The sequence below is a fragment of the Chiloscyllium punctatum genome, chromosome 49 (genome assembly GCF_047496795.1).
Source record: "Chiloscyllium punctatum isolate Juve2018m chromosome 49, sChiPun1.3, whole genome shotgun sequence".
In the NCBI taxonomy this organism is placed as follows: Eukaryota; Metazoa; Chordata; class Chondrichthyes; order Orectolobiformes; family Hemiscylliidae; genus Chiloscyllium; species Chiloscyllium punctatum.
In genome coordinates this window covers 10,378,375-10,401,130 of record NC_092787.1, presented here as the reverse complement: position 1 = coordinate 10,401,130, position 22,756 = coordinate 10,378,375, and the positions used below count along the sequence as shown (strand labels likewise).

General features: G+C 40.4%; 1 protein-coding gene across 3 annotated transcripts in view; it reads left to right on the top strand.

The window, feature by feature from the left end:
• Positions 1-22,756, top strand: part of mapkap1 (MAPK associated protein 1) — a 326,447-nt gene that overhangs the window by 3,050 nt on the left and 300,641 nt on the right. For 2 of the 3 annotated variants that reach the window (XM_072565771.1, XM_072565770.1), the window contains exon 2: positions 2,992-3,081. The exons of the other annotated variant lie outside the window; for it this stretch is intronic. In XM_072565771.1, the coding sequence (XP_072421872.1) occupies positions 3,001-3,081 (81 nt within the window). In that variant the 5' untranslated portion in view covers positions 2,992-3,000. The remainder of the gene's footprint in view (positions 1-2,991; positions 3,082-22,756) is intronic. 3 annotated transcript variants of the gene reach the window in all.

Sequence of the window (22,756 nt, the reverse complement as noted above, 5' to 3'; positions counted from 1 at the left end):
ACCTTGTTGAACGCCTAACTGAAGTCCATATAGTTCACGTCCACCGCTCTGCCCTCATCAATCCATTTATTACTTCTTCAAAAAACTCAATCAGGTTAGTGAGACATGTGCATTTCCCATGCACAAAGCCAAGTTGTCCATCCCTAATCAGTCCTTGCCGTTCAAATATGTGTAAACCCCGCCCTTCAGGATTCCCTCCAACAACTTGCCCACCACTGATGTTAGGGTCATCGGTCTATAGATCTCTGGCTTTTCCTTACCTCCTTCCTGAAATAGTAGTACCGCTTAAGCCAGACTCCAGTTTTCTGGCACCTCACCTGTAACTATCAGTGATATAAATATCTTGGCAAGGGGCAGAGCAATCACTTCCCTAGTTTCCCACAGAGTTCTGTGGTGCACCTGATCAGTGTTTTGTAATTTACATTCACAGGATGAGTGTTGCTGGTAAGGCCAACATTTATAGCCCATCTCCTATTTCCTTTGAGAGGCAGTACCCAACCTTGAACTGCTCCAGCCGCTGTGATGTAGGTCCTCTCTTGGTGCTATTGATGAAGTATTATTCCGATACAGTGACAATGAAAGAATGTTCATATCCCAAGGAGCCTCAATTATCCGAATTATCTGAAGAAGATCTCAAGGTCCCGATAGAAGCATTACATCAAAAAGGTGTTACTAACACTGATCGCGTCTCTTGTTTACAATGATTAAAAGTAACTTTGGCTTACTGAAATGCTGTCGAGAACAGCCCTGGACATTGGGAGCCCATGCACCATGTCCAAATGACTGACTTCCTGCTCTCTCTCTCTCTCTCTCTCTCTCTGTCCCCACACTTACCCTGGAGTTCCACACAGGGGTGTACCCTAAACCCCCTTACCCAGATAATCTGTCCAACATTGTTCTGTTCAGCGCAGAGTAGGGACTTGTCAAAAAGTTGTGTGTGTGCGCGCTATTTTGAGACTCATCCCACAAAAGTAGCAGTAGTCTTGCTGTTGGTGTCTGGTCTGGCTGCCGTCTCCATTCTGTTACCTTATTTTGTTCTGGATTCCCATTGGGGAGAAGAGATCAGAGGCATCTGGCCGCTTCACTCCATCTACTGGCTGGAAATGTGGAGAGTTAAAAGCACAGAGCAGGGTTGGGGGCCACGGTTGTGCGGTGTGCTGCTGCCTGGTTTCCTGAACAGGCAATGGACATAGCAAGTGTTCGCTCTCTTAATCCCATTGAAGTCAAGCAGTGGTGAGGAGAGGCTTCAGCAATGCTGCAGGTCCCTTACACAGAAGTGTGTCAGGCAGAGCGAGGAGAAAGGAAACTTCAGAAAACTTAGAGTCCCAGAGGAGAGGCATTGAATCAGTTATCTGCATAATCAATTGTCCGAACGAAATACTGCCCGCCCATCTCTTTCGGATAATTGAGGTTCTTCTATATTTCCAAATCAGGTTGGTGTGAAACAGAGGTAATGATGATTCTCATGTCTTTGTCCTTGTCGATAGTGCTGATGAAGGAGCTTTGGTGATTTGTTACAGTTTATCTTGCCCACAGTACCGTGCACTGGTTGTGGAGGTCACTAATGTTGAAGGTGGGGGTGCCAGTCAAGCCTGCTGCTTTATCTTGGATTGTATACAGCTTGTTGTGTTGTTGGATGTTCTTCAAACAAGTCGAAGTATTCCATCACACTTTTGACTTTCGTCATATAAGCGATGGATGTTTTGAAACCACTAAGATTCTATTGGCACATCATTGAAAGGGGTGAAAGCTGATTAATCAGATGAGCACAACAGATGTGACAATGTAAAGATGCTGCATGCACTTCTGTGTCATTTTGCTTTTAGCAAGTTTTGATATTTCAGGAGTGAATTGTAAAATAAAAGTGAGGACCTTTTTGTACTTTGAAAATATACAAATATGCTAAACAATTTAGGTGTAGTTGCTTTTTTCCTGTTTTCTATTTTTGTTTTGCTTTCCCTTTTCAGAAGAAGAAATTTCAGCATTGTTCTTGGAATAAGAGCTTTATTGATTCTAATTTATTATGACTTTTGACATTGGGCCAAGTGCTTCACAGAAGGATAATCAGCTAAAACATGATACCAAGCCAAAGAAGATACTACAAGAAGTAAAGATAATGAGGATGCTAGAGAAATTCAGCAGGTCTTGCAATGTATGTGAGGAGAGAAACCGAATTCATGTTTTGAGTCTGAAGACTTTTTCAAAACTGAATATGAGGACATTGACTCATTTTAACCTCAAACCCTTGTCAGAGTAAGGTTTTAAGGAATATTTTACAGGGGGATAATGAAATTGAGAGATTTCAGGAGAATTTGCAGAGCTTACAGAATTTAAGACCTAAGACTCGCCAAGACAATTTATTTTTAAAAAATGAGAAAATTTGCATATCGAGTTCAGATTTTTTAAAGTATTCAAATGCTTTCATTAAACAGCCGATGACAGAATGTGCTTTGTGCTTACTGAGAGTGGGCTTCCCTCTTTTTACTTCCAGTTCCCTTCAGCATCAAGATTCTGAAATTTGTATAGAAGTCAAAGCTATCACTAAAGATTTAATCAATTGAACAGAGCCGTTGCATTATTAGATCATGCAAAATGGCACTTAAGTTAGTTCCAGCTTGATGGTAGGAGATAACAACCTCAAAAAGCAGCATACCAATGGCTGAGATAATCTCTGTCACATTTAACCCACTCTTTCTATGGATAAAACGTGCTTGGGCAATTTTCAATGTTGTTGAATTGATACCAATATGATTGCTTTAACAGAATAATTTAGCTAGTAGACAGCTACTTCTGGTACTCAAATCTTGAGTACAGCAGCTAAAATTTTGTTAGAGCCATAGGATTTGTCAGGTTCAGAGTAGGCAACCATATCTTATCGAGTCTTGGCACCAATGATAGTACAAACTCAAGGTTGAATAAGATCATCGACTCAGCATTTTGGTTGACGATGCATGCAAATACTTCAGCCTTGTCTCTTGCATTTGTATGCAGGTTTCCTCCATGTTAGAAGATGGGATGCTCATGGAGCTACCTTCTCCCCTTCATTGCCTGATTGTCCTCCATCATTTTCAACTGGATGTGGTAGGGTTTATTGAACTTTTCTCTAATTTTTAGATTGCAGTCTACTACATGTGAACTGAGCATACCAGTACCCAAAACGTCAATAGATTTGTGTCTGATTTTAAGATGTAGAAGAAAGTGAGGACTGCAGATGCTGGAAATCAGAGTCAAAGAGTGTGGTGCTGGAAAAGTACAGCCGGCCAGGCAGCATCCAAGGGGCAGGAGAATCGACGGATGCTGCCTGACTGGCTGTGCTTTTCCAGCACCACTCTTTGACTCTAATTTCAAGATGTGCTTAGCATTGTTCTTGATGCAGGCATCTTTATTTCCCATAGAATTGGAGCTGATTTCTCTGGATAGGTGAAGTAGATGGATTTTAATTACCTCTGGGAAAATAAATATTTTTGCTTTGCCGCAAGTGTATAAAGAAACTTTATGACTAGAATTTGCAACTCTCAGTTGCAGGCTATTTCATACGCAAGATCCATAAATTTACGACTTGGTTGTCTTAATTGGCCTGACTACTTTGAGAGGTGACATAATCTATTACAACTTTATTATTATAGCTTCATAGTTTTGAAGACAGAAGCATCTTTATTTATATATACACTTTAAAAAATATAATATCCCAAGGCATTATGAAGCAAAATATGACTCCCGCCACATGAGATAGAAGAGCATCTGAACAGAAGCTTGGTTGAAGAGATTTATTCTAAGGCTCATCTTCAAGAATTCAAGAAGGATGGATTGGAACCATAGGTAGTTATGCAGGAATGGAAATAGAAGTCATTGGCGAGTCTCTGAATCTGATTAAGTAGAACAAATGGCACCATAGAAATGAGGTGTTAGACAGCTCTGCAGTAATGGAGAGGTGTTCACACCACTAAATGATTTAAAAAAAAGTCCCAAATTGTTTCACAGGAGCATTGTCTCAAATAAGAGAGAGATTTTAAGGAGTATCTAAAAGGTGGAAAGAGAAGAAGATCATTGAGCTGAAAGGTATGGCATTCCAGTGCTCAGGAACCAGGTTCCCATTGGTATAATGATTTTAAAATCAGGATGTGAAAGGGATCCGAATTGGCAGAGTTCATATCTTGGATCACAAGTGCAGTACAAATAAATGGAAGGATTTCAAAAACAAGAATGAGAAGTTTTTAAAATTGAAATGCTGCCGGTCTAGAAGTCAGGTGCACAGGAATGAAAGGTAAATGGGACTTGGTGCAAGTTAGGACATGTCTTTGGCGTCTTGAATGACCAGACATTTGCGGAGGGCGGACTTGAGTATTATTCCACTAGAGTGTTTCTTGTGAATAAAAGTATGGATGAAGGTTTTAGCAGCTAATTTAGTGGTTAGAGTGGAGCATCCTCATCACTGCATTGTTGGCAAGAAGAGGGAAACTGATGGTAAGGGAATGGAAAGGGTTTTCATGGAGATTGAGGATTCGGGCTGAGATCTTCCCAATATGTTGTTGGGGTGTGTGTCTGCTGCTGATTGAGTATTGGATTTTGAACAAGCATGACACATGCATATGGTAGATCTATATTGCTAAGTTTTTTTGCCATTCAGTGCTGCACATCCATCAAGCAGGTCAGCCAGTATACATTTTGTGCACAAAATGGGTCCTGATCTGTAAATGCTTTTCCACTTCTTCTCCAAAACTTTGTCTAGTCAGTTGTTTTTTTTTCCCTGCTTTTCCATTGAAAAAAGCAGAATTAAGAAATTATTAGAACATTATTAGAACAGTCATAATTATTGACAACATCCAATTAACTTATGCTGCACCTTGTGATTTTCATTCACTTTTTAAATGCTTTTTATCATGAAATTGCCAACATTCTGCACAATGCTTCAATGAATATGTATGGGTTTGGTGTTGCCTCCTTGCTTCTATATACTGTATCTCTTAAGTGCGAGGATTCTGCCTTTGAGTATGACCTTATCAAAGACTACCACCTTCTCAATTTTAAATTATGCTATTTGAAACTATGCTTTTCTCTAATTTTGAAAAGTATTATTTCAATTTTTTTTTTCACTTGAAACTTATCTGTCTGTTATGACAACCTGTCTTTGTCCTCTTTCAATTTTCATGTTGCAATAACCTAAATTGTCACTGTACCATTGCGCCAATTCATTTAGGTTTTGCTAAAATGTTTACATTCAATGCGTTTCTTGCTGAGGAATGATTCAGTCCAAAATGAATCAACTTTATTGACTACTGATTCTTCCAGTGAGTCATCTAGTTTTAATAAGGATGTTTTGTCATTTAAAATGTAGGCTATTAGTGCTGACCTACTAAAATTCTGTACTATATTTTGGTATTTTGGGGATTCAGTTCCACAGCTGTTTGTTTGTTCTGTAAAATTAGCAGGAATGATTATGCTTGTATGCATAAATATCACAGAAATATAGTGGTGCTTGGGCCATGTATATTTTATTTAAGATTATATAAACTTCTTACTTTAAAGCTGGGGAAGCACTCAAAAGATGTATCTGGCTGGGAGTAACTATCTTAGTACGTAAAAGGAATGGGAATCCATCTTATCTAGAGCATCTGTGGAGTATGGTTCTGGATTTTGTAAGTAGTGAAAAATGGTCCAGATTTGGTAGCACTGACTAGTGCTGAAATTGTCAGTACTTATGTAGCCTTTTAGTGCAATTGACAATACTGGAAAGGGGGTCTGGAATTTGGCAGACTTGGGTGTGGCATTTGTCATTCTCATTGATGCCAGTCCAAAACATGCTTCGTATAGCTTCTTGTGTTTTGGATTTATCGACTCTAATCATTAAAATCTCACTAGTTTCAGACACAAGATAATCAAGCTCACAAAATGAAAGTATATATCTGCACTGTAAAATGTGGAAAGAAATTTTATAGACCTACATGTGAGGAGTAGAAGCACAGTTGTATCTGGAGCCTAATGATCCTGTTTAACTTTTTTTTTTGCAGATAATGGGTATGCTACTAATAATAAAATGTAAAAGTAGGAAATTTGACTATTTTGATCTTCCAGTGAACATCTTCCTCTATTTGTCCGCTAGCTTAAGGAGGGGGGGAATTGATTGCTATCGACCAGAATGTCCTTTTATCACACCAACCTCTAAATTTTACATAATTATTACAGAAATAAATCTGGTCAAGAGTTGTTCATTTACATCTAGCCATTATGATTTTAATTTCACAAGCTGATGTGTCAGATGTTCAGAATTTTCTGTATTTTAATTATAGAACATAGAACATAGAAAAATACAGCACAGTACAGGCCCTTCGGCCCTCGATGTTGCGCCGACCGAAGCCTACCTAACCTACACTAGCCCAATAACCTCCATATGCTTGTCCAATGCCCGCTTAAATGACCATAAAGAGGGAGAGTCCACCACTGCTACTGGCAGGGCATTCCATGAACTCTCAACCCGCTGAGTAAAAAATCTACCTCTAACATCTGTCCTATACCTACCACCCCTTAATTTAAAGCTGTGTCCCCTAGTAACAGCTGACTTCATTAGCAGAAAAAGGTTCTCACTGTCAACCCTATCTAAACCCCTAATCATCTTGTACACCTCTATCAAATCTCCCCTAAACCTTCTTTTCTCCAATGAGAAAAGCCCCAAGTGCCTCAGCCTTTCCTCATACGATCTTCCTATCATGCCAGGCAACATCCTGGTAAACCTCCTCTGCACTCGTTCCAATGCCTCCACATCCTTCCTATAGTATGGCGACCAAAACTGCACACAATACTCCAGATGAGGCCGCACCAGAGTCTTATACAACTGCAACATGACCTCAGGACTCCGGAACTCAATTCCTCGACCAATAAAGCCCAGTACGCCATATGCCTTCTTCACAGCACTTTTTACAAAATTATTTAAATTATAAAACACACTGTCTTAGTGGAAAGTCACTGTCTTACTCTAAGGTCTGAAGGAGTCACATGACTATAGTCTGCTCAATAGGAAGAAAATAAATAACATTAGCTGGTGCTCAGGATGATGTATATTCAAAAAACAGTCAAACAATAATTAGTGATTTATTTGCCAACTGCACCTCATATAAAAGTTATGTAACAAACAAATTGCATTTAGAGGTCATGAATTAGCCTTCCTCATTTGAAGATTATCAGGTGCCATGAAACCTCAAACTTGCTTCTGCTCAGTCTGCCTTCATGACCTATTCCTTATTCAAGTCTCCACTAAATTTAACAACACTAGAATAAATAATTAGATAACTGTGTCAGTAAATGTGACATCCACAGCAGCACTGTGATCTTTCCAATCCTTTTACAATTTAACAAGCTCCACGGGACCACTGTATCTCAGTTACATGCAACATATCATGAATGTAGAGGAACAGTTCACGATTAGGTAACAAAATCTGAAGATCCTAGTGACCTCATAGAGGTTTACAAAATTATGAGGGGCATGGATAGGATAAATAGACAAATTCTTTTCCCTGGGGTTGGGGAATCCAGAACTAGAGGGCATAGGTTTAGGGTGAGAGGGGAAAGATATAAAAGAAACCTAAAGGACAACCTTTTCAAGCAGAGGGTGGTAAGTGTATGGAATGAGCTGCCAGAGGATGTGGTGGAGACTGGTACAATTGCAATATTTAAGAGGCATTTGGATGGGTATATGAATAGGAAGGTTTGGAGGGATATGGGCCGGGTGCTGGCAAGTCGGACTAGATTGGGTTGGGATATCTTGTTGGCATGGATGGGTTGGACCGAAGGGTCTGTTTCCATACTGTACCTCTCTATGACTCTAAGTGCTGAACAGCAAAAACACGGCCCCCTAAAGATCCGCAAGGCTGTCTATGTGTGGAACCACGGGAAATTTGCATCAGGGTCTAATGTGGAGAAGGGTTATGGAAGATAGAGAGAAAAAAAAATTGGAGGGGTGGGGGAAGAAAACTGAAAATTATGAAATGGCCTTAGTCAACCAGATTTATTTGAGATGACCCTTTTACTTGCCAACACTTGTTCAATCTCTTCTCCAGGTTTTTTTTCAGTTAGTAGGAAGCATAGGTAACTCTTGCATTAACTGCAAAATTACTTAGTTACTAGTTAAAAGCCACCGCTTACAGCAATTGGTGAGAGAAAATAAATTGGCTTGCTTAGGTTTTAGGTATTTTATTGGAGAGAAAGACACACCACCTTCCCTTCTGGAAATCTGAAAGCTTCTTCCAGTATGGATTTTGCCGATAAGGTATTCAGCTACCCAGAGGTTAATCAGATTATTATTGTCATGCTGGATCCTTGTTATCCACAACTGGTCATCATTTCACAAACCAATCAACTACTTGTTGCCTGCTGGATCTCACTGAACTCGCCCCTGGATGCTGGCCCATCTATAAACAGCCAGCCAACTGCATGAACAAAGCAAAAGTATCAATGTAACTTGGGGAGTTTCAGTAACCTGCTCTTAGAGTGCAGCTGGTCCTTCTGCAATCATTTGTTTTCAAATTGTAATTTTCCCATTTAATTCTATGTTCAAAAATGCAGAAAAATGTTTTTACAGTTTACTGAGAATGTTTTAATAAATAACTGTTATAACTTGATTTTGGTGAAAACTTACTGTCTCCATTTGGTAACTCCTGTTGTCACTGGAAAAACTGCTTCAATACAACACAATATGGCATAGGAAAGGGCCCTTTGATCCACCAAGCCTGCACAGAGTCCTGATCCTTATTTAGACCTGCTACTTATTGCCCGTGTGCTGTTTCTATCGCTGTGTTCACCACCTGTTCGTGTTGATCGCGATACGCTTTAAAAGTTGTTAATGTGTCTGCTTCCACCACCACCACCTCTGGTAGTGTGTTCCAGGCACCCACCACTCTCAGTGTGAAACTTTTTCCCTGTACTTCACCCCTAAATTTTCTACCTCTCAACTTGAACCTGTGCCCTCTTCTAGTTGACCTTTACACCCTGGAAAAAGCCTACCTGTGCCGTTCATAATTTTGTAGACCCCTCTGTCATTCCAATGAAAACAATCCGAGTTTATTCAATCTCTCCCGATAACTAAAACCCTCCAACCAGGCAACATCCTGGTAAATCTTCTCTGCACTCTCTCCAAAGCATCCACGTCAAGGAGTCCAACAGTGGTCAGTACAAGACGTTTCAATTTCTGAAAAGTAAAATGTTGATAAGTAAGGTGAATAAATTACAACTACAATTTGATTTGAGTAGACTAACAAATAATTTAACATTGAATCACAGTATAGGCCCTTCAGCCTGTTAAGTCTGTGTTGCCAAAATTATTGTAAATCTTCACTAGCCCCATTTTCAGCACTACTCCATCACCTTTAAATGTTATGACATTTCAAGTTCTCATTCAGTTACTTTTTAAAGTTTGCATGGTTACCTGCCTCAACAACCCTTCCAGACCACCATACATCCTGCCATACATCTTCACCACCACCATGAAATTCGATTCACTCTGTTCATTCCCCTCATAATCTTACACACCTCTATCAGGAACTGATTAAAGTCTCCTTTATGTACTCCAAAGAAAACACCCTGAGCTTATCCAGCCAATTTTCATGACTAAAGTACTTGACACTCCTCTGTACCTGTCCAGTGCAATCACGTCCTTCCTATACTGTGGAGAACTGAACAGCACAGAGAAATTGAGCTGTGGTCTACCCAAAGTCCTGTTCAGCTCCAACATCGAGCATAAGAGCATAAGAACTAGGAGCAGGAGTAGGCCATCTGATCCATCCAGCCTGCTTTTTGTGGACTTTCTTTTTGTGGATCATGGCTGATCTTTTTGTGGACTCAGCTCCACTTACCCATTCTCTCACCACAACCCTTAATTGCTTTATTGTTAAAAAAAAATTATCTTCACTTTAAAAACATTTACTGAAGTAGCATCATCTACTTTTCTGGGCAGGGAATTCCATGGATTACTACCCTCCGGATAAAGAAGTTCTTTCTCAATTCAGTCCTAAATCTGCTCCCCCTAATTTTGAAGCTATGCTCCCTTCTAGTTTCATCTGCCAGTTTCATCTGCCTTTCTTATCTTTTCCCTTCATAATTTTATATGTTTCTATAAGATTCCCCATCATTTTTCAATTCCAAATGATATAATCCCAGTCTACTCAGCCTCTCCTCATAAGTCAACCCCCTCCACTCTGGAATCAACCTAGTGAACCTTCTCTGTAGTGCCAGTACCTCCTTTTCAAGTCAGGAGACCAAAACTGCATGCAGTACTCCAGGTGTGGCCTCACCAGCACCCTGTAGAGCTGCAACATAACCTCCCTGTTTTTAAACTCAAACTCTTTAGCAATGAAGGACAAAATTCTATTTGCCTTCCTAATTACTTGTACCTGCAGACCAACCTTCTGTGATTCATGCACAAGGGCATCCAGGTCCCTCTGCATAGCAGCATGCTGCAACTTTTTGCCTTACAAGCAATAATCCTTTTTACTGTTACTGCTACCAAAATGGACGATTTCACATTTATTAACATTGTATTCCATCTGCTGGACCTTAGCTCACTCACTGAAAGTATCTGTGTTCCTCTGCACGGTTTCACAGTCCTCTGCACATTTTGCCACTCATCTTAGTGTCATCTGCAAACTTTGACACACTATACATGGTACCCGACTCTAAATCATCTATATAAATTGTGAATAATTGTGGTCCCAACGCTGATCCCTGAGGCACACAACTAGTGACTGATTGCCAACCAGGATTGCACTCATTTGTCCCCACTCTATGCTTAACCTTCCTGTTGTTATAATTAGTGTCTTGACTGATCAAGGCACGTCATAGTCATACAGTGGGGAAATGGATCCTTCAGTTCAACTAGTCTTTGCTGACCATGTTTCCAAGCTAAACAAGTCTCATTTACCTACATTTGACCATGTTCTTCCAAACCTTTCCTATTCATGTACTTATCCGAATGTCTTTTAAATGTTGTAACTGTACCTGCATCCAACACTTCATCTGGCATTCCACACACAAACCACTCTCAGTATTTTTAAAAAAAGTTGCTCCTTGTGTCTTTTTTTAAAACATTCTCCTTTCACCTTAAAAATATGCCTCCTAGTTTTGAACTCTCCCTCCCTGGGGAACAGATCATTGCTATTCACCTTATCTATGCCCCCTCATGATTTTATAAACCCCTATAAGGTAACCGTATGCTCCCTTAATTACCCCATTGACCAAGCTTGCCACCTTTCAGAGATTTGAAAGCAAATGCTCCAAGATTCCTTTGTTCCCATGAGCTTCTTGTGCCCTGTGATTCATTGAGTACTTCCTTGTCTTGTTGTTTCTTCTAAAGTGCATCACCTCACACTTGGCAGAGTTAAATTCCATCTGCCATTGTTGTCCATTTGACCAATCTGCTTACATCCTCCTCCTTCCTCACTGTCAGCTATCTGGCCAGTCTTCGTGTCATCTCTGTAATTTATCATGAACAATAAGGGACCCAGCACCTATTGCTGTGGTATGCTGCAAGATATTGCCTCCAGTCACAGAAGCAACCTTCTACCACCGCATTATATCTCAAAGTTTGCTCCAATCTGCCAGGTTGCTCTGCATCCCTTGTGCTTTTACTTTGTTGTTCGTCTCCATGTGGAACCTTTTCAAAGGCTTTGCTAAAATCCATATGAATGACACGACTCTACTGCCCTAATCTCCATTTGTCACCTCTTTGAAATATTCAACCCAGATTTGTCAGGCATAACCTCCCTCGAGCAAAGACATGCTGACTATCCCTAGTCCAAATCTTTTTTCTCTAAATTCTTAGTTTCAAAGTTTTCCACTCATACCACCCTTCATGGAAAAATGGGACCACATCAGCAATCCTCCAGTCCTATGACACCTCCCCTATGATCAGAGAGGAATTTAAAATTTGCGTCTGTATCTCCTCTGATTTCCTTTCTTGTCTCCTGTAGCAGCCTGGGATACAACTCATCTGGACCTGGGGATTAATTCACTTTTAAACCTGCCAAACCCATCAGTACTTGCTATCAATCTTCTCAAGAATCTTGCAGTCCATCCTTCCGAATTCTTTACCTACATCTTCCTTCTCCCAAGTGAAGGCTATTGAAGTATTTGTTCAATTCTTCACCAATGTCCTTCGGCTCTGCGTAGATTTCTCGTTTGGTGCCTATTGGGCCCTATTTTATGACTGGTAGTTCTCTTTTCCCTTGATGTAGAATATCTTGGGATTGTCCCTAATCTTGCCTGCCAGTGTTTGTTCATGCTGTCTTTGCTCTTGTAATTGCTTTCTTATGTGCCTGTCTGCTCACTTGCTATACACAGTCGGGCCTCTGTTCATTTGCTGCCTTTGTACCTGTTAAGCGTGCCTCTTTTTCTTTTTATCCAGTCCTGAATATTCCTGAACATTCAGGGTTCTCTGGGCTTGTTACTCCTACAGTTCACCCTCAGGGGAACATGTTGGGCCTGTACTCTTCCCAATTGTTTGTTGAATGCTTTCCACTCTTGCTTACCAAGAAATAGCTGTTCCCAGTCAACTTCGGCCAGATCCTGACTTTTCTTTCATAAAATCTGCCTCTTCCTGTGCAAAAGCTGCCTGCGTTTAGTTGAGCTGTAAACATGTGAGAGAAGTCGAATAACCATCACATTGGATCTATTCCGGAATAGTTGAAACTTTGGCCGAGAAAAGGGAAGGCTTGAGAGGTGGTGATCTGTAGAGGTCTTTAAAATGATTAAGTTCCGTCGGATAGTGCAAAGAAGATGTTTGGGATTTTCAGTTGACAGGAAACTTGTTTCAGAATAGAGTCCATACAGCTTATTGTGTTCTATTTCTGAAGCATGTTTATTGTGAATTCAGGATGACACCTGAGTGACAGGAAGACTGCTCGATACTGCATTTCCTGAGCAAGCTGTGTTTGCCAAAATGCCAGAGAAAACTGCCTAAATTTAGTGACACTCCTTCTTTCCCTGTAGGAATGTCAGATACAGCAGCTATCTGAACTTCCCAAGCCTGTCCATTTTGCCTTCAAGATCTAAGATTTATTAACTGAAAGTATTTTCTCCCACTCCTCAAAGTGAATCCCCGTGGAGAGAAATCTGTTTTCCTTTTATCTGGTGAGTGTGTTTTGGGTTTAAAGGAGAAAACATATGCATAGTACAAAATAAGACTGTTCACTAGTTTTGCATCTTCATGAATTTTTTTTTCATATAGATCAGCTTCGTGTTTGTTAAAGAGACTTGGTTGATAGATCTCTGTTTTAAGTCTAATATAGAGAAAGCATATTACTGCATGTATTGGGGAAAAAATAAAACAAATTAAGTTTGTTGTGATTTATGAAGTAGTGGGACGAGAGAAAAATGGTGCATTCACCTTATCTTAATTATAAAATTTTAGTTGACAACTGTGTAGTTCTGAGCATATGTTGTACTTTGGACATATTTCTGGAAAGTGAGCGTTGCTGGCAAGTTCAGCAAATATTACTGTGAAGTAAACTGTGTGATTCACATAGATAAAGATCATTTGTATCAGGGTTTGGATTTAAGCAAGAGGTATGATCTGTGTCTGAATAGGGTTGAATGATAAACTTGTTGATATTTCTGTAGCCATGGGGTGATTTCCTTTTTAAAAGTTGTGTGAGTGCAAGAGTGCTCTTGACATGTAATGAGGTTCTGTTTTCATTAGGAGAGTTCATAAGTAAACAAAGTAAATAGTATAGTGTCAAAAACAGAAATTGCTGGATAAACTTAGGTCTGGCACCATCTGTGGAGAAAAATCAGTTAATGTTTTGGGTACTGTGACCCTTGAGAACTGTTCTGAAGGGTCTCTAGATCCAAAATGTTAACTCTGATTTCTCTCTGGTGATGCTGCCAGAGCTGCTAAATTTTTCCAGTCATTTCTGGTTTTGTTTTTATAATTTGGTTCTTTTGGTTTTTTGTTTAAATATTATACAGTGTATTAGGCTTCAAGTTTGAAAGGCCAGGGAAACATCCATAACTTGGAAAAAGATTTTGGGTTTCACTATAACAGTTTTGCAGAAGTCTTGGCTGGAATTGAATGTGTAAAACCAGTTGTTCTTAAAAAAAAAAATTGCCATGGCGTGATTTGAATCCAGATTCCCAGAACTTAACCCCCCCCCCTTCCCGTAGCCAAGGTATTTGTGACTGCGTGAAAGTGAGTAATGCAGAGATCAGAGTCAAGTTTAGAGTGGTGCTGGAAAAGCACTGCAGGTCAGGCAGCATCCAAGGAGCAGGAAAATCATTTTCCTGCTCCTCGGATGCTGCCTAACCTGCTGTGCTTTTCCAGCACCACTCTAATTCATGTGACTGTCATCAAGTTTAAGTTTCTGGTCAGTAGTAACTACCATGTGATGGTACAGGTAAGGAAGGGAATGTCCAAGGGGTGATTATTTGATTTTCTCTTGTTAAGGTGATCATCGCATAACACAGAGGTGATAAGAAACACAGCACACATCAGCCCAAGCCCTATATGTTGTCCAGGTCTTGCTGCGGGAAATCATGGATTGCATCAAAATCTGAGGAATTTTGATTGTAGTTGACAATGTTTCCTGTACTAATCATAGCAAACATATCCACTTCCGATCTTTATGAAGGAGGAACGGCCATTGAAATTAATCAAATTCAGTGATATTGTTGCTGATGCTAACTTCTGGTTGTGTCAAACAGAAGCTCTGTTTCAACTGTTCACGTGGATTTGAAAAGTCATGTCCTGTTTGAATGTGACTAGAGCGTAATCCTGAATGTGTGAAATGATCTATATGAATTTCACAGAAGGAGAGAGCTGAGTGACTCACTTTTATCCATTGATTCAGCCAACATCAGCCTTTTCCACAGTTGGTGTTATTGCTGCTCACCCTCGCAGATATTGTCAACTTGCAGAAGGTCTTTCTGTAGTTTTTTGCCAGGTTATCCTTGGCATTGCACACTTCCCTTTTCCATTTGACTGCTTCATCCCCTACTTTGGAATTTAATTCCTGAACACATCACCTTGCCACTGCTTTTGCTTTGCAATTTGGCTTACTGTCAGTGTCCTTTGTTTGATTAGATTAGATTGCCAACAGAGTGGAAATAGGCCCTTCGGCCCAACAAGTCCACATCGACCCTCTGAAGAGTAACCCACTCTGATTAATGCACCTAACACTACAGACAATTTAGAATGGCCAAATCATCTAACCTGCACATCTTTGGACTGTGGGAGGAAAGCGGAGCACCCGGAGGAAACTCATGAAGACACTGGGAGAATGTTCCAACTTCATACACAGTTGCCCGAGGCTGGAATCAAACCTGGGTCCCTGGCGCTATGAGGCAGCAGTGCTAACCACTGAGCACCATGCCACCGTGTTCTTCAGCTGCCTTCAGTGCTTTATCTCTCTAGTTCATGTTGAATGTTTGTCCAGAGTGGTGTTTAAAAGTGGCAGGTTTCTTGTCATTGACCCGTTGTCAAATAGGTAAATGAGATTGTTTTGAGACAAAATTTTGTGTTTTTAAAATACATGTAAAAAGCACATCTTGCCAGTTTTTGCACACAACTCTTAATAAAACTGTAAAACTTAAAAAAAGTGCCAGATAAACTTAATAGATCTGATAGCATCAGTGAAGAGAGAAACAGAATTAATTAAGTTTCCAAAGATTCTTTGGAGTTTAAGGGCTGAAAATTATGGTTTTTATGGTGTTGACCAAGAGAGAAGATTGAAGAAAAAATGGTGAGGCTGCCCAGATCAAAAGACAGATGGGGTGCTAGTGGTCCAAAAAGAGATTTGAGAAGTGAAATGAGTTTAAATGGTAAGTTTGAATAGGAAAAAATAATTAAAATCTACCAAGAGAGAAACCAACAAGAAGGGAGAAATCAAAATGGAGGATAGTTTTCATGCTCTGAAGGTGTTGAACTTGTGGAGTCTGAAGGCTGAAAAGTACCCAAACAGAAAATGGGTTACTGTTCTTCGAGTTAGTGTTGAGCTTCATCAGGAAACTGCTGAAGGTCTCAGATGAAAATGTTGGCATGGGAAGAAGGTAGTTTATTGAAATGGCAGTCAACTAGAAGGTCAAGGTTGTTCTTGTAGTCAAAGTAGAGCATACCATAGCGGTCACCCAAACTGTTTTGTCTTATAGATATAACAGAGCAGACATTGTGAGCTGGAAATATAGTAGATCAAAAGAAGTAAACTACAGCTTCACCTGGAAGGTGTGTTTAAGACCTTGCTCAATGAGTGTTCTCTCTTCTGCAATTGCATGCAAGGGAAAGTGTTGGTATTTAGTGGGGGCATCCTGCTGAAATTGGTTGAAATGACAGAGGACGATTCTTTGAATGTAGAAACTGGTGGGGTGAAAATTTATAACCTGAGGGCAAAAGTGCTAGAAACGAGTTGGCCACAGCTGAGAGCACCATCCACCACAGAAGCAATCCTTATTGAGGAAAAAGAATGTGTTGAAGTCACCTCTGTGGAAGTTGGCATCATCAGAACAGATGCAATGGAGAAACTGGGAGAATGGAATGGAATCCTTGCAGGAAACCGGGTGCTTGTCAACATTTTAGTATCATCAGTGCCATTTTTTTCTGCATTTCCTCTGCTTCCAGCAATGCTGTATCATTAGAATATAGGTTTCCAATTTCTCAATTGGAGCCCTCTTCATGTACATTCTCAAATTTATGACTGCTATTTAAAATAACCAAAATCAGAAGATTCTTTATTGCCAGATGAGTGTTTAATTCAAACCATTCATGTTCATTTGTCTAGTTTTGACTTCCACTTCATCATAGAGTTCCTTCTTTGTATGAATTTGAGGGTGTCTCATGATTTTGATCCCAACATGTAAGCTTATACAGCCAAAAAGGGCTTTTTGAAACTAATGAACACATTCAGCATTGTCTTCATGTTTTCCTTTGCAAGAATTTGTTTTATTTTATTTGACCTTCTATTTCCAGTGTAGGTTTTCCTACATAATGACTGTACTTCAAAGTGATTGACCATGGGGACATTAGGACATGTTGAGGTACTATCTTGATGCTTACTCATCTCTTTCCATGACTGTGCTGCTTAAGGTCAGCTATGACATGTATGAGATAGCGAAGGTAGAAATTGTTCCACCTTTCCTCCTGCCAAACATATGTTTTCTAGTTCTCACCAATATAGTGAAGTGCACTGAAGGTACAGACTTGCTAGACTCTTAACTTAATGTTCAGTTAGGTCATAAATGAGCAACAGAAATCTAACGTGCACCCTTTGCAATTCAATTCTTGGCTGGTCTTTGAGACTTTGCACCAGCACTTCAACGCTAGTGCACACCCAAACTGAAAAGAAGGGTTTTTCTAGCAATAGATTAAAACCTGAGTATGGAGATTACGTCTTATGACTCAGAATCGAGTAGGAGTTCGCATTCTTCAAGAATCAAGTTCACGCACATCCAAATAGCTGAAAGAAGGTTGTTGTTACACACAATTCTTTGAAAGTTGATGATTGAGCAATATGTTGTTTGTAAGATCAACCAATTCCCTATCTGCAGTGATTATCTAGAGCAGGAATTTGAGGAGATGAGGATCTGGCTTAAACATCAACCTCGAGTGTTGCTTGTGTCATCCCATTTCTCCCTTGAGTTGAAGCAAAACGCACAGGCATGCCGTGTAGGTTTACCTCTTTCATCTTTATTCCAGGCACTGGAGGGAGAGAGAGCGATTGCCCATGTGTACAGAGACATGAGTTCTTGGTCTTGTCTGGAACAACAGTTTCTCAATGAACTATGCAGTCATTTTTCAGGGAGGAGCATCCAGATGAGACAACATACATATTAGTTGGGTGACCATTACAATCAATGAGTATCAATAGCAGAGATCAAGCCCTTTACTGTTATATAGTGAATGTTCTTAACCTCGCTAACTGGATTCATACAATGGATACTTTTCCTCTTGTTAGCTGACCATACACACTGAATGCTTCAAATAGTGTTAAATGGCTCGACATAATGAATGCTTTTTCCACCTTGTTTACCCATTACCCTTGCCTCCAAGACCCCATTTTTAACTGTAAGTTCTTATCTGATCTGAGTCATGCTCAGCTGAACCTTTTGGCTCACAAAACTCAGAACTTAATTCTTTCCCTGCCTGCTTATACCCTATACACATTCTCACTCTCAGTTCTGATGTTAAAAGCACATTTTTCTTGACCACCGGGAATGTAACATTTGAACTTTCCAAAGGCCAAAGAGTCATGTGAAGTGCCCATTAAGGAGTCAGTTTCATCTCAAAACCTAGTTGTTACTTTTCTGGTCAATGGGGCTGTTGTCATCTCTGTAGATATAATGAGATTTGATTGCTTTCTTTTTGTTACCAGTCCCTGCTGGGAGTTTGCCAGGTATGCTTCGACAGCTGGAATGGTGAGAAAAAAATAGAGCAGTTTCCCATTTTGCCATCTCAGACATATGGCGTTCTTTGGCATAAAGTTGTAAAGTTTGTCCCAGAGCATGCTAATTCTGTCATCATAAACTCAGTGCGAAGCCAGTGCTAGCTGAGGCATGTTCATGATTGAAAATGTATTACCCAAATAGTCGTGTACAATGATCTGGCCATGGGGTCACAGCCTCCTGGGCACCCATACTTTTACTACAGTAATACCTGCAAGTGAGATCTGGTGACAGTGGAGATTGGTAACTAGAACAGTGACCTTTGGAGGCTGATTGTTTGGAAGAGGCAAGAAGCTGGAGAAAAAAGTTCATGTGACTGAGAAAATCCCAGCATTGTGAAAAGAAACCATTTGGCCCATCAAGTCTGCACTGAGCATCCCACCCTGACCTAACCACCACACAATCCCTGTAACTCCACATATACCGTGACTAATCCACCTGGCCTGCACATCTTTGGACAATGGGAGAAAAATGGGAGCACCCAGCAGAAACCTACACAGACTTGGGGCGAAGGTGCAAACTCCACACAGACAATCATTAGAGTCATAGAGATGTATGGCATGGAAACAGACCATTTGGTCCAACCCATCCTTGCTGACCAGGTATCTTAAATTAATCCAGTCCCATTGGTCAGTATTTGACCCATATTCCTCTAAAGCCTTCCTATTCATATACCCATTTGGATGCATTTTAAATGATGTTGTACCACCCTCCTCCACTTCCTCTGGCAGCTTGTTCCTTAATACACCACACTCTGCATGAAAAAGTTGCCCCTTCAGCCCCTTTTAAATTTTTCCCCACTCACCGTAAACCTATGCTGTCTAGTTCTGGACTCCCCTCCTTTTGAGAACAAAGAACAAAACAGGAACAGGCCCTTCGGCTCTCCAAGTCTGTGTTTACACATTTTGCCCTTCCATACTAAAACTGTCTTCACCAGCAGGATCCGTATCCCCCTCTTCCCTTCCTATTCATGCATTTGTCCAGGTGCTTTGTGAATGCTGCTGTTGTCTGCTTCCACCAGCATCTCTGGAGGAGTGTTCCAGACTCTTGCCACTATTTGTGTGAAAAACTTGCCTCACACATCTCTTTTAAATGCCCCCCCCCCCCCCACCTCTTGCATGTGTCCCTCTGGTAATTGACTCCTCACCGAGGGAAAAAGCCTCATTCACAATTTTGTAAACTTCTATCAGGTGACCCCTCAACCTCCTGCATTCCAGTGAAAACAAACCCAGTCTGTTCAACCTTTCTTCATAGCTAAAATCCTCCATACCAGGTAATATTGTGATAAACCTTCTCTGTACCCTCTCCAAAGCATCCACCTCATTTTAATCACAGTGGTGACTAGAACTGTCTGCAATATTTCAAGTGTGGTCTAACTGAAGTTCTGTAAAGCTACAGTATAACTTGTCTATCCTTATACTCAAGTGCCTCTGCCAATGTAGACAAGCATGCCATCGGCCTTTTTTTACTACTTTATCACCTGCACTGCCACCTTCAGTGATCTGTGGGCCTGCATACCCAGATCCCCTTGTATATCAATACTCCTAAGGGTTCTGCTATTCATTATGTAATTACTTCTATGTCAGATCTTCCAAAATGTATCACTTCACATTTATCTGGATTAAACTCCATCTGCCATTTTTTTGCTCTTGCCTTCTGTATCTGTATCCTCCAACAATCCTCCTCACTATCCGCAACTCCACCAATCTTTCTATCATCCACAAACTTACTAATTAGACCAGCTGTGTTTTCTTCCAAATCATTTATGTAGACTACAGACAGCAGAGATCCCAGCGCTGATCCCTGTGGAACACTGCTAGTCACAACCTGCCATTCCGAAAAGCATCCTTTCACCGCTACCCTCTGTCTCCTATGACTTAGCTAGTTCTATATCCATCTTGCCAGCTCACCCCTGCTACCATGTGACTTCACCTTTTGTACCTGTCAGCCATGTTAAAGGCTTTACTGAAGTCTGTGTAGACAACAGGAACTGCTTGTCCCTCATAGAAAATTTTCGTCACCTCTTCAAAAAACTCTATCAAGTCAGTGAGGCATGATCTCCTCCGTACAAAATCATGCTTTTTGTTGCTAATAAACCCATTAGCTTCTAAATGTGTGTAGATCTTATCCCTGAGAACCTTTTCCAATAATTTCCCTACCACTGATATGAGGCTCACAGGCCTGTAATTTCCTGCGTCATCCCTGCTACACCTCTTAAATAATGGGACAACATTGGCTATTCTTCAGTCTTTTGGGACCTCACCTTGGCCAAACAGGATACAAAGATGTCTGTCAATGTTCCAGCAATTTCTCCTGCCTCCCTTAATACTGCGGGATAAATTCCATCAGGGTCCAGAGACTTATCTTAAAAAGGAAAAATACCTTGGCTGTTCACCCTATCCATGCCCCTCACTATTTTAAAAACTTCTATAAGGTCTCCCCTCAGCCTCTGATGCTCCAGGGACAGTAGCCCCACACTATTCCTCTCCCTATAGCTCAAACCTTGCAACCCTGGCATCATCCTTTTTAAATCTTTTCAAGTTTCACAACATCTTTCCTACAGCTAAGACCAGAATTGAATGCAGTATTCCAAAAGTGGCCGAACAAATGTCCTTTACGTTCACAACATGATCTCCCAACTCTTGTACTCAGTACACTGACCTATAAAGGAAAGTGTATGAAATGCCACCTTCATTATCCTATCTACCTGCAACTCCACTATTAAGGAGCTGTGAACCTACAATCCAATTTGTTTGATAGCACTCTCCAGGGCCCTACCATCAAGTGTATATTTCCTATCCTGATTTGCCTTACCAAAGTGTAGCACCACATTTTATCTAAATTAAATTCCATCTGCTACTCCTCAGCCTTTCTTATCAAGGTACTGTTTTACTCTGAGGTAACCTTCTTGGTTGTCCACCATATTACCCATTTTGGTGTCATCTGCAAACTTACTAATCATATCTCCTCCTTTATTCACGTCCAAATCATTTATAGGTAGTCCCCGCTATCCAAAAGTTGGGTGTTCCCAGGAAACCTTTCGTAAACCAAAAATGGCATAAAGCAAAGGTGCATGTTTTATATAGAAAAAAGTATGGCTGTTTCTTGTAAAACTAAAATCCTCTTTGTGTTTGCGAAAACAGGTATTAATATGGGTCTTTCGAAGAAACGAAATTGTGCAAAGTGAACGTTCAAAAAGCAGGTGATACCTTTTATACAAACGACGAAAAGTGGCGGACCCAGTGCTGATCCTTGCGGCACACTGCTGGTCACAGATCTCCAGTTGGAAATGCCACTCTCCTCCACCCTGTGTCTCCTTCCTTTGATCCAGTTATGTACTCAACTGGCTCGTTCTCCCTGTATTCAATGTAATCTTGACAGTTGCCGAAGACAAAAATTGAACCTGGGTCCCTGATGCTGTGTGGCAACAGTACGAACCATTGAGCTGCCCATAGAAATCAGATATCAGTGGTTTGTGTGTGGCACCTTCAACACACAATTGACCACCAGGATGCAAACTATTGTCTTATGAGATAGGAGGTTGCTACACAAAAAAACCTCACTTCAATATATGTCCAAGCCATCATGTTTGAAGACTTTAAGGGATCGACATAAGAACAGGTTGAAGGCCTTTTGGGTTAGGACAGGTGGAAGTCTACCTACAGAGGTCAAGTTTGACCACCTTGGGTCTTCAGGTAGCAAGGTTGTTTGTTGCAGTTTAGGCTCAACGTGTGTTGTCCTAATCGACAACAAGTCATTCAAATTGTTAAATCAGATATCTCGTCCATCTGACGGGCATGTAGTTGTTAAGTAAGCAGCATTTATGCCATTAATAAGATGGAGTTTGAATACATGTTCATGATGTAATGGAGTTGTGGAACTCAAGTTTAAGTTTCGGACTCATCTGAGATCCTAACCTTCCTTGCTTGCAGGAAATGCTGAGCAGAAACCGGACTGTTCCCTTATTTGAAGGAAGGAAACTTATGCTGCAATCAACTGTTCAGTGCAAAATTTTGGAACACACTGTTTCTGTGTTGGTTTTTCTTTTGATTTACTGGAGTAACTTAATGTGCTTTGGAAGAATGATTAGAGCTGACTAAGCAACATCAATCCCAATATAAATATCATGAAAATAACCAATTCATTTCACAATGCTTATGTTGAATTGATATCTAACACTTGACAGGAGCACAAAACTCATCAGTGTCATGTTCAAAAACTTCTGAATGCGCAATATTTTCACTACAAATATGAAGTTCAATTTGAGTATTTTCCATCAGTTTGACATTTTTGCAATGATTTACTGAGCCTTGTCTATTAGTCTTTAAACCTTTCTTCAGTCTGT